The 16,971-nt window shown below is 42.2% G+C and overlaps 1 protein-coding gene across 7 annotated transcripts in view; it reads left to right on the forward strand.

The window, feature by feature from the left end:
• The window catches only part of FAM110B (family with sequence similarity 110 member B), a 114,782-nt gene extending 98,034 nt beyond the window's left edge, over positions 1 to 16,748 (forward strand). For 6 of the 7 annotated variants that reach the window (XM_082753628.1, XM_082753624.1, XM_082753623.1 and 3 more), the window contains one exon: positions 7,259 to 9,250. In XM_082753628.1, the coding sequence (XP_082609754.1) occupies positions 7,564 to 8,676 (1,113 nt within the window). In that variant the 5' untranslated portion in view covers positions 7,259 to 7,563 and the 3' untranslated portion in view covers positions 8,677 to 9,250. Of the gene's footprint in view, positions 1 to 7,258; positions 9,251 to 15,750; positions 15,967 to 16,212 lie in introns of those variants that run through there. The other variant, XR_014316939.1, reaches the window with a different exon arrangement.
• Positions 16,749 to 16,971: the final 223 nt, after the last annotated feature.

The raw sequence follows: 16,971 nt of genomic DNA on the forward strand, positions 1-16,971 counted from the left end.
AATACTGCTCACTCTTAAAATGGACTTGTTAGGAATTACCACAGATCTGAGATGTGAATTAATATGAAGTGTTCCGTTTAAAACATTTTTCTTCAGCTTCTTAATTAAAAATGTTTTGTTGTTCGGCCTCCCTCTGTTTTCTCCCAGTGTGCAGCGATGACACACAAAGCTGGCCAATTAATTATTTGTGTTACACATCTGAAATGTTACTGCTAGAAAAATAAAAGGCTTTCCGGGATACCAAATCCAAGCGTGGCTGTGAAGGTCAGCTGCCCAGGGGCAAGGAGACCTGAGGTGCTGGGTGTTTCTACTGACTGAGGAGAAGAAAGGAGAATAGTAGATAGCACTGCTGTTGGGAGTTACTGCACCTTGTAAAAATGGGATGTTGAAAGGGGGAAATCGTGTGAAGAGGTGAGGAAGAAGGAGAGAAAATAAGAGTTCACTCTGCTTCTCTCAGAGAAGAAGGACCAAACCGCTGGGACCTGTCTTGGCATCTGATGAACTCTGAAACGCTACGAGGCACTGGAGCCAAGCGTCCTTTAACAAAGGTGGTTGTGTTCATTTCTAAAAGTACAGAGATGATCCTGGGCAAATTGTATGGGGGCCAGGAGACCAAAACAGAGGGCTGTGAGGTTGTTGTAGGGAGGAGGGCATAAGTTTAAATGCAGTAGTTCTGGAGAGGTGCAGAATTAAGAGGATAAAAGTGCTTTGGACTTGGGCCATTGAGACTGGCTGGTGAACTGGCTGGTGTCACCTAAAGCTTTGCAAGGTGTTTTACAGAAATATTGTGATAAAATATGCACTAAAGTAGAAGTATCCACAAAAAGCCAGAGCTACAAATGTAATAAGTTACATCACGTTCCTTATACTTTTTAGGCCCTCTCCTGAAGTATTTTTAAATTAGGGGCTGAAATTATTTGAGAGTCTGGTATGTTGTTAAGCAGCACAGGGTTCCAGAGAAAACAGAATTGATTTCCTTTCCTGCTTCTACAAACACAGCATGTAGTATCTCTCTAAATAATAAGACAAGCTGCATTTTTTGTACAATCTAGTTTGGAAGAAAGGGAAATTTCATTCCTGAATTTTCTTGTGTATTCATGCAGCTGTCTGCACCTGTTTAAAGAAATTAGAGTTTTCATGTTTGGGCAGAATTTACCCAGAAGTAAGTATCACTGACAGTGAATTGTAGCTACTGGGTTTAAAAAAAAAAAAAAAAAAAAAAAAAAAAAAAAAAAAAAAAAAAAAAAAACAGAACTATATTTCAGAACTGAAAAGCAGCAAAATATTTTCTGATGACTTTTATCTCAAAGAGGAAACTCTATCCAGCTCCCAGTGAGCACTGAGCATACTTCACAGAGGCAGAATGCAAGTAAAGCCACCAAGGTGCTTTTACAGGCATTTACATCTCTATGGATTTCCCCATAACAAAGTTAGCATTTCTCGTTATGTCAACATCCTGTTTTAAACCTCATAGTTTTAACTGCACGCTATAATAGAAAGTGTGTCAAGTGATTGTAGTATTGTCTATGGAGAGTTTTATGTTACAGAAATTTTTTCTCATACAAGCTTACAACCTGGTAACACTTCACAGTGATGTTTAGCATGCAGCATTAATGGGTGTCATTGAATGTAATGCAAGAGCAAAGCTGAATTAGTGTAAATATCAAGCTGTTGTACAGTCCACCTGTGCAAAGTAGTAGAAAATTTATGATAGTTGCAGTTGTCAAAAGGTTTTTTTGATTGTATGTAATATATCATTGGTGCAAAGTGGTAGCCTTTGCCAAAGTTCTTACGTTTCCAGTTGGTGGAAACTTCCACCAATTTCTGGAACTATGAGGAACAGCTGAGGGAACTGGGGTTGTTTAGTCTGGAGAAGAGGAGGCTCAGGGGAGACCTTATTGCTCTCTACAAATGCCTGAAAGGAAGGTGTGGGGAGCTGGGGGTCAGCCTCTTCTCACAGGTAACTAGTGATAGGACTACAGGGAATGGCCTCAGGTTGCTCCAGGGGAGGTTTAGGTTGGAAATGAGGAGGCATTTCTTCTCAGAAAGAGCAGTCAGGCCCTGGAACGGGTTGCCCAGAGAGGTAGTGGTGTCACCCTCCCTGGGGGTGTTCAAGGAAAGGTTGGACATGGTGCTTGGGGACATGGCTTAGTGGGTGACATTGGTGGCAGGGTGATGGTTGGACCAGATGATCTTGGAGGTCTTTTCCAACCTTAATAATTCTATGATTCCCACTTCTATAGAACTGTGCCACTCCCACTTTTAGGCCAGTGTATACCATATTTGTGACCTTTCCAAGGCTTTATCTCCTTGAAAAGATACTGCTCTTCACTTGTTCTCTGTTTCATGTTCCCAAAGAGGGGCACATTGATTAGTATTTTGGGTCATGGTAGATCTCAAAGATGTTTTAATCTCCTCATGCTTTATCTTGACAGCTAATGTTAACTGAGGTCAAGTCTACACCCATGCACATGTTTATCTAAAATTGATTTTAAAAATGTAATAACTGCTGCCATTCTTCATGTGGATTATTTTATTTCACTGTAAGCCTAGTTTATTTAGACTTAGCTTCTATTTTTAAACTTAGTAACATAAACTAAATATGTGAGGTCTATAGCGACAATCATCCACAGAATAATTTAAATTCATTTTAGGCATACATATTAGTATATCCTAGTGCATAAAACTGTAGCAAGTTATTCTCAGTGAAGTCCTACAGGCTTTATAGGGACTATTAACAAAGCAGCATCTCCGTAATGGGACCTTCAGCTCTAAAGTGCACCTAGTCATTAACAGAGCCTGTTATTTTTCATCTGTGTACTATGTTCCTTTGCAAATTTTGTTTTGTGATTTCTTTGAGCCCTATTGAGATCACTTGTTGATTGCTTACGCTTGAATTTGTGATGTTTTTGGTGCATCTTGGGGCTGCGGTAGTTATATTTTACCATCTGGAAAAGAAAATTGACACAGGCCTTTAAATATCAAGGAAAGCAGAGGAAAGGCTGTCAACCTTTGTTATATTTATTCACTGTGCTTCATCCTACCTCCTATACAATCCTCCCCTCATCCACTGTCCCAGAGGGATGAATTAAGAGCATCAGCTTCAGCACGGCATTGTCGGATGAAGCTGTCCTCACTGAAGTCAAGAGCAAAAATTCCACTGATGTCATTTAGGCCATACTTTCACTGTTGTTTTTTTGGTACTGTGCTGCAACTTGAATATTGCTACAATATGTGGTGGTTTTCAGAGTAGACTTTTAGGCAAAGGCTGGTTGAAAGGTATAGGAGCTACAAGGCAAAACGGGAGCAGGGACTGAAGTGCAGTGTTTGCTGTCAGGTAGCATCATTCGAGTTCTGTTTAGAATGCAGTTTTAGGTATGAGAGAAAATAAACTTGATTATTATACATTAGTAAGTTAATAGATCTAGAAATAAATGCTTGTCAGTGTGACCACTTCATAAATTTCTTTTACATTAAAAAAAAAAAAAAAAAGTTTATTTAAAATACATGGAGCTGTAATTCCTAAGTTTTTATATAGTTTTTCTCCTACTACTATGTTGACTTTAAATCAAGGGAGGGATATTTTATAGAGAACTTGTTTGTAGTTACTGTTAGTCGTGTAGCTATTGCTTCTCTTGACTGTATTGTTTTCCCCTAAATCATGCAGATAGTGAGCCTGTTACTTAAATGTGAATACCTGACAAACATATTGCAGACCTAAGAGTGATTAGAGCATGATGCCTAGAATGAGTAAGTGCTTTGGATCTCTGCCTCTGCCACAAAGGAATCCTGAATCAAAGTGCCTGGCTGAAAATGTAGCTTTAAAAAAAAACACAAAAACCCTCAACCCCTTTGTATGTTTTGTATTCTGCTGAGCAGTTGTGCAAGAGTAGCTGATGTTAGAAGAGCTCAGTTAGTATGAACTTTAAGCCTTTATCTGTGCATGCATAGTATTAAAATGAGCCATGAAAGGGTGCATAAGTTTTCATATTTTTTTTAAATGATCTCTTAAATATAGTGATTCTTATACAGAAGAGCAATAATGGAAATCTGGAGCAAATCCTGAAAAACACAACCCAGTCTGCAGGAAGAATTGCACTGACAAAATAGACATCTGGATGTAAACAATATAGAATAAAAGGAACATTACTTAGGTCCCTAAGTATATCTCACGCGTTTTCTGGGACTGAAAATTTGCCATTGAATTTCTGTAGTGCAAAGCTGGTACTGTTTCTCTGTCCACAACAGGCAATTCAGATGGCTAAGCGATGAGTTTCTCTGGAGTTTAAGCCAACAGAAAGCCACTTTCACCCCCGTTGCTGCAATGATGGTTTTCACAACTGGAAACTTAAGTGGCACAATTTAGTCTTCCTAGGACTACACTGTACTGCTGCTGCTGCTCAGCATTTTTCATTAGTGATGAAGTTTATAAGTAACAAGGCTCTTGTAGTGTCGCTGCTGTGTTTCAGGTGCCAGTGTACAGCAGAGGGGCTGATAGGCATTGCACTAGCATGGCCGAATAGCAGCAGAATTAGGCTGCAGCCATCACAGCACAGGCAGGAGAGGTTGTTTCATTCACACTTGTATCCATCCCCACCCCTCTTTCATCCCACTTGCTTTTCTAATGGTGTCTGGTTAATAATATCTAGCGGATACTGAATAAACTTTACTGTGATATTTCAATGCAGTAGCTCAGGAAAACTTAAACAACACACTTTAATACAACACACTTTAATCCTTCCTTTGTAGCTGTACCTACCTTATTTTTTACCAGTGGCCCCACAGGTACAAAACCTCTGTGGATGGCCACGTAACCACCTGGCTGTTACCGGCTCTGGTGAGCATCTCTGCCCTGGCTCCCCCAGAGCCCTTTGCTTTTCTTTGTAGGGTGCCTGAAGCTCATTGCCAGTCATGACATACTTCCAGTGACTTTGGGGCACTTGGCCCTATAAGTGCTTACGAAAAAGCACTCTGGTTCCCTCAGGTGAACATGCATGCACAGTGGGATTTTTCTTCTTCTTCTATTTTCCTTTTAAGTGTGGTGTTGGTGGATGCTTAGCCTTCTGAGCAATGCTGGCTGGCATCATCCAGGGCTGTCCTGAGTGAGGACGATGGCAATGTCCTAGGAAGAAATGCAGAGTTGTCTCTCTTACTCAAGTTGTATTAACTCAGATGGGTAACATTGCTGTTATAGTACGTGGAATTGGGGGTCTGGGTCTTTTTTTTTTTTTTTTTTTTTTTTCCTGACAAGGCCTATGTTCTCTCATATATTAGATTTCTGCACATGAGCATCAAGTGCACACACCGATCGGGTATTTTTACAAGCACTTAGCCATCAAGCTCTGAGCTGGCGACGTGGAAAGATTTGATTTGTGTGTATGGAATGGAAATGTGTATGAGCAGATGCGTGCTGGAATTGCCTTCAGTGCATTTGGAGATTTGATGCTTAATTTCAAAATAGTACCAATAAATGTGTTGATTCAAATGAGGAAAGAGAGCTTTTTCTTTTTCAGAAAGACTTAGTTAAAATTCAGGAAGTCAAACTGCTGAGGAGTTAGCACTAGGATTTATAAAACAACATTGAAAGGGAAGCTTAATTAACATTTCACTACCCTTTCAATTGCACCGAATACATGTCTGGTTTATCACCCACCTAAATATGTTAGTTTGTATTTGAAGAATGCTTGTGACAGTGAGCCTTCGGGAGAAAGCTCAGCTTTTTTTTCTGTAATCTCATTATAGCATTTATATATTTGATTTCCTTGCCTTGACCTTGAGTGATTTAGAGGGAATATTCGATGTATATATCACGTATTTCTGGGAATAAGTACTTGAGGCTGCTTTCTTTTACTCCTAATGTACCTTTAGCTGGAATGAAAGGGTTCTTTTGTGGGATGTGGGGGTGGTTTCTTGTTGGTCCAAACAGGATACTGATGGCACACCCGAATTAAGTAAGTTGGATGCTGCTGGATGAGCACAGGGAGCATGGCAGTATACATGAAAGCAGGTCATCACCAGGAAGGCTGCTGCTTCGAGCACCTCAGGATGAGTGGAGAGGCAGCAGTAGTTTTTCCTTCTCTCCCTGAAGAACGCGATAGTAGCAGAAATGGGATGTTAGAAAGGACAGCATAGATTAATGGGGCAGTAATAAAACAAATGAGGCCCGTTAGCTAAATCACTGCTTGAAAAGTAGATTCCTTGATAAGTGCCCTTCAGTGCCTCATGTGGGAAAAATTGTTACAGCACTTGTCCTGTCATCCATGCTGTTGCATTTCAGATTGTTTTGACAATCCAGTGATAGCAACTTAAAAGGATTTAAATTGAGGTAAAATTTGCTTGGAATCCGTGCTTCATAGAAAGCTTGAACAATTGTATCCAAGCGTCAACACAAGTTCTCTTTCAAGCCCAGTCAGAATGTTTTACGTGCTCCAAAATCTTTCTTAGAACAAAGCTATTTTTAATTTTAATTTTACTATTTTTTTAATTTTATTTGTATTTTTCCCTCTGTTTAGCCTGTAAGTTAATGATCAAAAGCTGGAAATCATTGCTTCCTTGCTGGAGCACCTATGCTTGGGGACCAATGTTCAAGCAGGCTTCAAGCTGCAATATGGGGCTTTAGCGAGATCTTTCAGGTTTCTTCCAACCTTAATGGTTCTATGATTTCTGCTTTATGGTTGCTGGTTTCTTGGTAGCTTAATGATGAAGCAGGTACCTTGCAGTTGAAAACTCGCATGTCCACGGGGTTGCTGCTTTTTAGACCAGCTCATTTTATGGAGCTTTTAACAAAAAAAAAACAAAAAAAAAACTGAAGTTGTGGGGTATATGGAGTATATTACTGATCAGGAGCTTGAGAGAAAATAGGTAGAGAAATCAACCGGTCAAAGCCACGGCCAGCAGTTCGGCAGTGCTCTTTCACCCACCTTCGGGTGGCGGATGGGTGAAACCCTCTAACCCCACACTTTGAATCCCCTTCCCCTGTCTGCCTGCAGAAGCGGGTGGCGACGGGGCTGGGGTTTCCTTCCCCTTCCTTCTGCAACGCAGACGCTGGGACCGTGCTGGGGGTGCTGAGGGAGCGTTCCCCCTGCTGGGCCCTTGGGTGCTGGCACCAGGGCACCCACCCAGTGCCGCCTCCCCGTGCTCCTTGCGGCCCGGCTGGGAGAGGAGGGCCAGGAGAGGAGAGGAGGGCCGGGTCGGCTGTTGCTATCGCTCTGATGTCAGGCACTCCCGCTAACGTGTGGTTGGTCCTTCTGCCTTTCAGATCGCTGCCTGTAGCGGAGCACAAAGGGAGCGGCGAGACTCCCACGTCTTTCAGCGAGAAGAAAGGAGGCAGCGGAGCAGACTAACGCAGGCTTGCGTCTGGTGGCCTGGCGGTACAAAGGCTGCCTTTAAAAGAGAAGCGCAGCGTTATTTAATGAGCTGTGAGATGAGGAGGCGCTGCTGCTAACGCTCAGATCCCGGGATTCATCGGCTATTCATTGTGCTTAATGTACATGTTTCTACACCGTGCATTTAGGAGATCCCAGAGAAGAATCCAAAACGGCTGCGGGGGAAAGACCACCAAACATGCCTACAGAAACACTACCGACAGGTAGCATGGTGAAGCCGGTCAGCCCTGCCGTGACTTTCACGTCCGCCGTCCCTCTCCGCATCCTGAACAAAGGACCAGATTACTTTCGCAGGCAGGCGGAGCCCAACCCCAAAAGACTGAGCGCGGTGGAGAGGCTGGAAGCCGACAAGGCCAAGTATGTCAAGAGCCAGGAGGTCATCAACGCCAAGCAGGAGCCCGTGAAGCCGGCAGTGCTGGCGAAGCCGCCGGTCTGTCCCGCGGCCAAGCGAGCGCTGGGGAGCCCCACCTTGAAAGTCTTCAGCAACAACGCCAAGACCGAGAGCGGCGTCCAGAGAGAGAACCTGAAGCTGGAGATTTTGAAGAACATCATCAACAGCTCCGAAGGCTCCAGCTCAGGTTCGGGGCACAAGCACGGTCCCCGAAACTGGCCGCCCCACAGAGCAGATTCGACGGAACTGAACCGACACTCGTTCGCCGAGTCTCTGAAGGTTTACCCCACGCAGGGCCGCAGCAGCCCGCAGGAGAGCAGCTCCAACGTCAGCAGAAGGCTCCTAGATCAGTCGGCAGAGACTTTCTTGCACGTCTCTCACAGCTCCTCAGACATTAGGAAAGTAACTAGCGCAAAGCCCTTAAAAGCAATACCCTGCAGTAGTTCAGCCCCACCTCTGCCGCCAAAACCCAAAATCGCTGCCATTGCCACCCTGAAGTCCCCAGAGATCGAGGCAGTCGAGTCTGGATGTGGAGTTAGTAGAAGACCCTCCCTGCAGCGGTCAAAATCAGACTTAAGCGACAGATACTTTCGTGTCGACGCAGACGTTGAACGATTCTTTAACTACTGCGGACTGGATCCTGAAGAGCTTGAAAACCTCGGGATGGAAAACTTTGCAAGGGCTAACTCTGATATTATATCCCTCAACTTTCGCAGCGCAAGCATGATTAGCTCAGACTGTGAACAGTCTCAGGACAGCAACAGTGACCTTAGAAACGATGACAGTGCCAATGACCGTGTGCCATATGGTATTTCTGCAATTGAAAGGAATGCCAGAATCATCAAGTGGTTGTATAGCATCAAGCAAGCTAGAGAGTCACAGAAAGTGTCCCATGTGTGAGAGAAAATCCACAGTAGAAAAAGCAAGGACTGTATCTTTGTCTGTGAATATTCAGTTGTGAAGGGTTGTGAAGTCTACTTGAAGTCTTGTACACTTCTCAAATCTCTTTGTGTTGCTTGTTGTGCAATGTTTCCAAGTTGCATGCCTGTCAACATGTGAACTGACCTGGCTTCCACTTGAACAATAACCAACTGCAAAGCCTGGCTGAGCATACACATTATCTGCCAAAAGTTTAAGACAAGAATCTAATTAGGGCTTCAGTATAATCAAAGTGTTTACATGGAAAGGTTATATGACTTCTTTGGTATTTATGTGGTTCCTTGTGGATTTTATATGTCACTTTCTGTCTTAATACGGATATTGTCAACTGACGTTACTGGCTTCAAAGCTGAAGTTAGAATCCCTTCGGGGGGTGGGGCAAATTTGGACAAAATAAGAGGTTTAGACATACAACAATAGGCAAAGCAGCCTTATCTCTTGCAGAAAGTGGCTTATTGGCACCAGTAAAACTGTCTCTGAAGAGCAAAGGATGCTCTGTTCTTTGCTAAAATGTGTATCCCTACCTGTGGTGAGGGACTGTTAAGTAAAGGTTTCCGTTTCTAGATAAAGCACCCTCAGTTTTACAACTGAAGCGGTCTCATGAATCTGCTTGACCTTTCATAAACGAAATGAGTCTTACATTTGGTTCGGTGTAAGCATTGTAACGATTTTGTATTACCCTGTTGGAAAAGTTTGAAGAGTCAACAAACAAAAACGTTGAAGGTGGGGGATTTTGTGGGTTTGGTTTTAACTCTAAGATTCCTGGTCTTAAACTTTTGACAGGAATGATTAGATCCTATAGCTGATATTGAATGCCTTTATTAGTCAAACACATCATGACTACAAACTCCATGCTGTCTTTTAATTTTTTTTTTGTAGACCTATTTGAACAGTTAATGATCAAAAATGGAAACACACAGCCATATCAATATAACGCCTCCTATTCAGAAGTAAATACACTCAGTAGCTGAACTATATCTGAAAATTTGTGATTATGTTGTCTTGCATATGTTATATCTAAGGCTGTGAAAGTTTGTTACAGCTCTAGAAAAAGTGTAGAAACATGACAGTATGTAGCTTTCTTTTTTTTTTTTTTTTCTCCTCCTTATGATGGTTAGTGCTGCAAGTCAACCTGTTACAAATCTTTTGACAATCTGTGTCTTCCCAGTGGTTTAATTAACTGTCATTTCAACCGACAGTTGTGGTGTGGTAGCGGAGAAGTTGAAAGTACAGTGGTCTGCTTCATTATTATTGTATACATGCTTCAAAGTAAATTGCAGCACTACCTTATACTTCATCAGCTAATAGGAAACTTTTTTTATTGTGTAAATGCTGTAAGACTTTGTATATACTTCAGTTGTTATGAAATCTTTAAAAGGAAGAGTGTTATGCTAATAAATAGCTCCTGGTGCAGGTATGGTGGGTTTTTTGTTCATTTTTTGACCCCTCCCATTCTCAAACTGTATCGGGAACTCAATTGCAGTGTGTTTTAGTGCTATAGAAGATCTTGGTGAAATAATAGTTCCAGTAAAATAGTCCCAGTTAGGTTTCTTCCTAAAAGTGCTTTTCAGAATACAGTTTTTTTTTTTTTTTTTTTTTTTTTTTAATAAAGCAACTGTAGCAGCATGATCCGTCTGAAGAACTAGAAGAGATTTTTCAGGACTCCTAAAATAGCTTGCTGCTTCTTTACCTAGCAGTTTTACTGCTCCTGTTTATAGCATCTGCTCATAATGAATCACCACGGTCTTCTGAGTTATTCCTCAGTAGTGCTTATTTGACTATTAAAGATGCTTTACAAAGTTGGGTTATATCCTTTCTTTAAGAAGTCTGTAGCTCAGCTTCTTACTGATAGCCACGATTAACACAGGCAAGACTAAAAGAGCGAACAGTCATTTGTTGCCTATGAAACTATCCCTACATCCTTGTATAAAATTGCTTTCCAAATGATTTTTCATGGGTGGGGGAAAAAAAAACACATATATTCATTTTCGGTAGGCTACTCTGTGCTTTGTACAGTTGGCTTCACAACCTAAGACTACAACATTCCCAGTTTGGTCAAAAAAAATAAAAATGAGGAGATAGGCATTTCAGCTACGGGCACACTTGTGACATTTTAAGCTCCATAGCTTTCAGTTGGCATTGACATCACGCTGGTTTTTCAAGCATATTTTTCCAATAGTAGGTTCTACTCAGTTCAGTGACTATTTTGCCAAGGAAAATAATGCTGGAGGGATTAAAGCCAAGTGTAATGCAGCTGTACAGCAGTGAAATAAAGAAGTGAATACTGAAATAAAAATGCACTCACATTGTTCTCTCTTAGCATGTTTATCATCATTCTTAAAACACTTATCTCAACTGTTGTCAGCCAGAGACATTAATAAAGAAGCCTTTGTCAGGAGAAAAATGGATTAGCGCATATGCTGGTACTCTGGACTTGTTTCCCGAGGTTTGCTCTGAAGCCCCGGTCTCTGAGAAGCCAAATTCATTTCCTTCTAATGCCACAAGGGTTTAGGCTTGTAAGCTGCCTGTAAGAGAACATTTCCTCACCCAGGCTCTTAAGAGGCACCTCTGACACAGGTCAATGAGAGTCCAACCCCGCAGTCCCTGCTTCTTCAGGATAGGCACGTGAATAAGATTTTACAGGAGTCAGGCTTCCACAGTCAGCCGTCCTTGCAACTCTGATGACGCTGCAGCAATAGAAATCGCAAGAAAAGATCTATTGCAGAAAGTCCACAAGGCTTTGAACAAGCAGATAACAATTGCCTTCATTTATCACTTTATTAGCGTTTGTGCAGACAGGATTTATTTATTTATAGTCTTACCTGTGTGTCTGTATAAAAGCCACATCTTTGGTGTCTGAGCTGGTTTTGTTTTCAAACAGGAGTTACCACTTTGCCTTTGCAGGCAGGTAATCCAATCATTTCTAGAGCATCCCTCGTTTTGTGACTGTTTTAGGAGATTCCCAAGTGCCAAACACTGAATTTGCAGATGGCTGTAACCAACTCGAACGCCTCGCCTGGGATGCATTCTGGTCTTGTTCCTGTTGCCTTCAGCAGGCATTTACCCAGGTACAAAATGCACGGCAAGCATCCCTGGTTAAATAGCAGCTTTTGCTGCATGAGCAGCTCTTGAGGGAGATGTAGGGCTGTGGAATCCTGCGACAGCCAGGACTGAGCCCAGTACTGACAGCCCTGGCCCCAGAAATGATGATGAAAAGCATACATACGTACCCAAAACAACAACAAAACCGAAGCTTACAGTGGTTCTGTTACTTTGATTTGCAATGAGAGAAAAAGGAAAATGCTGCAACAAGGTGTGCCCTCAAATCTCTGCAGTTGTACACAAAGATAAACCTTCCTCTGAGCGAAAGGTAGGCAGCACAGTCTTTGAATTGGTCTTTGAACTACTTCGTTTCATAACAACGGGAAAGATTAGGTACACGGGATCTGTGCTACAAATTTACTCTTGATAAATTTGAGTTTGGAAATTTCCTTTTTGATGAATTTGGTTTCTGCTGGGGAGAACGCTGAGCTGCAAGTGCGTGCAGCATCCGAGTGACCAAGAGTTCTTGAAGGGTAAACCCCGAATGATGATGATGCTTTTGGCAGAAACCCCAAAATCAGAAGACACGCTCAGGCAATGGGGCCAATCAGTGTTGCTGACTTATCTCTTTTTACAGCAGTTTATCCATCCGTGGAGGCCGTACACGTTTGAGTCAAGTCATTCAATGCAAAACAAAGTGCCTAATGGAGCTCTGCAGCACAGAGCTGAGTGATTGCTGTCTGCCAGAGAACCAGAGAGGAGCTAAACCTCAGCGCACCCTTCCGATACCTATTGATTATGGGGTGGTAATGTTTCATGTGTTGGATTCACAGCTTGCTTGTTCATGAGAAGCTTTTGTATTCGGCAGAGCAGTCAAATGAATACATTTGGGAGGTGCCAGTTTTCCGAGGCTATAAAACTCATATTTTATGTGATTAATGGTGCCACACCAGTAGCTGAGCGCATTAGGCTGAGAATATAAGAGCATCTGGAGCTTTGTTCCCCTGAACAGTAAGGGTCCGTTGCCTATTTTGGCAATGAATATAAATGCAGATATATTGTAAGGTCCCTTTGTGCTGTATGGAGAATAAATTGGTCAAGGTGTCTTGCCCTGAATTGTAATTTTACTCTTTTTTTTTTTTTTTTTAACCGAGTCTTAGATGTTCACCGGTATTGTGAGTTCATCTGACATTCCTTGCTGTCAGCAGAAAGGCTCCAATAATCTGCCCTTTGAAATATATCACCCATAGCTTAATGGGAAAAGCCACTTAAATTGTCTGTTCAGAGCAAGGACTTTCATCTCCTGATGATGGCATCTGTTAAGTGAAGCTCTAAATAAGCAAACCTCAGTCCGAAGTATTAGCCCATGAACACCTTTAATTTTTCTCCCTGGGAGCCCAAGTGTGATCAATACCTTTGTCCTGGTGTCTGTTACAGTCAGTAGATGGCTGCTGCACTCTCAGACGATGTCCATCGGGGGGGCAGAGCAATCCAAAGTGGAGACACCTACATGCCACACCATCTGTCCTGCCCCGGTAAGCATGAGCAGCCTTCGAGCACAGTTTATATTTGATTGCTTAAGAATTTGGTCGTGGCTGCCCGTCAAAACTTAGCAATGATCAGTGGTGACTCTTTTTTTTCTTTTCCACGAAAAACAATCATTTATATAACAAAAACTGTACTCTCTTAAATGTCATTCTTCTAAATTTAAAGTAATTTTCATGATGGTCTTATGACAAGAGTAAAAGAGTGCTAGTATCTGTGCTATTAATGTTTCTGCTTTGGCACTGCAAGTCTTCTCCACCTTCTTGGTGTCTTGCCTTTTTAGAGTTTTCCCAGCTCCTGTTCTTCCTTTCTGCTCATCCTTTTGTTGTCTTGTCTGGCTTTTCCTTCTGTTTTCTGAAGTTTGTGACCAAGGTCACCTCCCCGCTCAGCCTCTTTTTTTAAGCAGCATCATTGCTCGGTTAATACTCCTGAATCCCATAGCAAGCTTCCCACAACCTGCCCTGTCTTTTACAGCCCCAAAGCCATGACAGCCTGTGTTTCTAAGATGCAATTGAGCTGCCACATCCTAAGCAGGTAGTGATGTATTTAATGGATATTTTTCCCACTATGTGCCATGATATTTGCAGGCAAGATTAACAGGAAGATGTGGCTCTTCAGGAGTAAACAGTCACTGAAAACACTCATGAAAAACATCTGTTGAAATACCAGCTTCTTGGCCAAAAGTCAGCTGTATTTCTCCCTTATATCTCACCGAAAATTCTCGCTACCTCTTTAGCTCCATACAAAATGCTGGCTTGAGGATCAGGGTGTGCAAAGGTGACACAACGTCCAGTGAAAAGAATGACAAGAGCCCTCTGTCTGAGCAACAGTTGCTGTTTTATCTTCTGCCATCTGCTAATACGGTACCGATGTGTTTTACACCTGTGGCATCTAGACCACTTGCGGTGCCTGCTTGGTTCCTCGGCTGCCACCTAAAGAGTGCTGCCTAAGAAGGCTGTCATAACGTGAAGGGACCATGGAAGATCAGGGAGAGAAATCTGTCCTTTGCCCAGCTGCTACAGACTTCCAGCGGTGGTAAGAGCAGGTTTGCAAGCCAAAATCCCCAGGCTGTAGCATGATGCAGCCCTGGGGCTGATACTCCAATGCCCCATCCGTGTGTACAGAACAGGAGGATGAGTGTGTCACCTGGGCACAGGTCACATCGGTGCCTGGAAGCAGAAGGCACCTGGTGGAGCATGCCAGTGTGTCAATAAATGCCTGCTATTCGTAGCTTAGAAATGAAGAGGAAGGGGGAAAAAGTTTAAAAATAAATAAATTGAAATTTAGGGAATAGCTAGTGTGCAAATGCTTTCAGAAGAGATGGGGGAGTGGGTAGATAGTTTTGCTTTTTAAGAAATGAAGCTTTTAAAAGATCTTTTAATAACTGACCTGCTTTTCAAGGATATTAATCTTTTATGAAGTCAGTCTTGCCATTCTGAACTGTAAAAGCTTTGCTACTCTCAGCTCAGAGCATTTAGAAATACACTGACAGTGATTTAGAGTGGCTTAAGCAGTGGGATAAAAGTGGGCTTTCGCAGAACGTGAACCTTATAAAGAAGTTTGGGGGGATATTGGTTTTGTTCTTTATAGGTTTGTTGGTTTGTTTGTTGTTTTTTTTTGGGGGGGGGGAGGACAAAAAATTAACATAATCTTATTTATTAATGTTGACCCCCAAATAACACTTGGGAGGGCTGGTTTAGTTAAGGTGTCTGAATGCACAAAAATGAATAGGTTTGGCAAAAGCTTGATTTCTTTATTTGTGCTTTGCATATCTTGGAAGGTATCAGCTTACACATATCCAGCACAAAATTAACTCAGCCCCCTGAAAATGATCTGTGAGCTTAAGGATTCGAGTCCATCTGCTGAATTTTCTTTTGTGTTGAAGGACTCCGAACAAAGAGCTGTCATAAGGCTTTATACTTCCCATGGTTTTGTTTCTAACACGTTCAACAAATGAGGCCTCTCAAGCCCTGCATTATAGACTGAGTGAAAATAGGAGTTTTAATTCGGTATGTGCTCCAGTACCGAAGTCTGGAGGTAGAGAGAAGTCAAACCATTAAATTATGCATTTATTTATGTATGTATTTATTTATTTCCTGTTGCTGCTTCCTCATGATATTGCAGGTTTGTTGTTGTTTTTACAAATGCTGTGGAGTAAAAAAAGAGACAACAAAGCTAATAACATTTTGCAGGTTTTCCCTACGGTGACATGAGGAAACGTTAAAATATGCCCGGGTGCTGAGAAAACCATGAAAAAACTGATCTCAAAATTCTGGTCCCACTGAAGTCAATGGGAATTTTGCTGCTGATTGTAATTGGGACGAGCAGGACTTCACCCGCTGTCAGAGCTTAATATTTTACCCTATTTTGTATTTTTTTTCCTTGTTGTGAATCTCATGCGTTGTTTTTCTCCTGCTTCCTCACCCGTTCTTCTGTCTCCTCCACCAGCACTATGAAAACATCCCTCCAGGCACCACAAGTAGGAGCCATGGGAATGGTGACATCTTGCACAGGTGTTCAGACACCCCCCCTGCTTTCAGACAGACCCACAGAGCACTGCTTTGCACCCGCTGTTTGCAGCCTGGCTCACAGTGGGGCCTGACTCAGTCTAGGAAGTGAAAATCCAGTGTTGTCTTTGACCTCATTCATCTTCCTGGCTTGCAGGTATGTCATGTGGTAGCCATGAGCTTTTGATCAAAATAAAATAAAATAAAATAAAATAAAATAAAATAAAATAAAATAAAATAAAATAAAATAAAATAAACAAGCTCTTTGTAGCTGCATGTGTTGTACCCAGACTATCATTGATTTTGCAATTTGTATTTACTCACAGAAAAAAAAAAAAATATATATATATATATATCATGTTCTGCACTGAGCTATCTTAATGAGAAGTTATTTTTTCTACAGGATGTAGATCTGTGAGGTGAGGTGAAGAAGAGGCAAAGTGCAACTCAGCAAGATGCTAGTGCTGGTACCAGGAGCAGGTCAGGACCTACCTGCCCAGCACACAATGTCCCTCCTTGCACAAAGGTAGCAAAGAAATTGTTCTCTGAATTTTTACTGGACTGCTAATGGACAACTCATGGAAAAACTGGGGACTAATGAGCCATCATCAGTATTCATATCAAGCCTCAGGGGTGTTCCTTTTGCTCATTTCTGAGCACCAATGAGGTGTTTCAGTAGCCACATGCTATTTTCAAACAAACTGACCCTACCGAGAACCACATTTAACTAATAAACTGGAAAGTAGTCAGCTGTGATATCAGAAATCTTCTTGGAGGCTATTTAGGCTCATTTCTGAAATGTTCAGGGTGGACCCTGCTCCTTGGAGCTCACCGTTCAAAGGTGTTCCCTTATCCGTGACTGTGCTCCATCCAGATCTGCCATGGAGGAGGGGCAGGAGACCATCCTGGCAGCTCCACCACCACCAGCAGGGCACTCTGGTGCTGCCAGGACTTGGGGATGTGTATGAGTCCATATACAGAGGCACTTGTGGTGTGGCATTAGAGATTTTCCTAATGGGCTCATTCCCATGCAAGTACACAGAGAGCTGATGCTCGGGGAGATGCTGGGTTTGCATGTGCAATGCCATGAAAGTGTGGAATGTGTTGAAGGTCTATGGAAATGTTTTTTTCTGAATGCACATTTTGCTGAATAGAAAATGGC

Source organism: Aythya marila (assembly GCF_965140915.1).
Source record: "Aythya marila genome assembly, chromosome: 2".
NCBI classification, from domain to species: Eukaryota; Metazoa; Chordata; class Aves; order Anseriformes; family Anatidae; genus Aythya; species Aythya marila.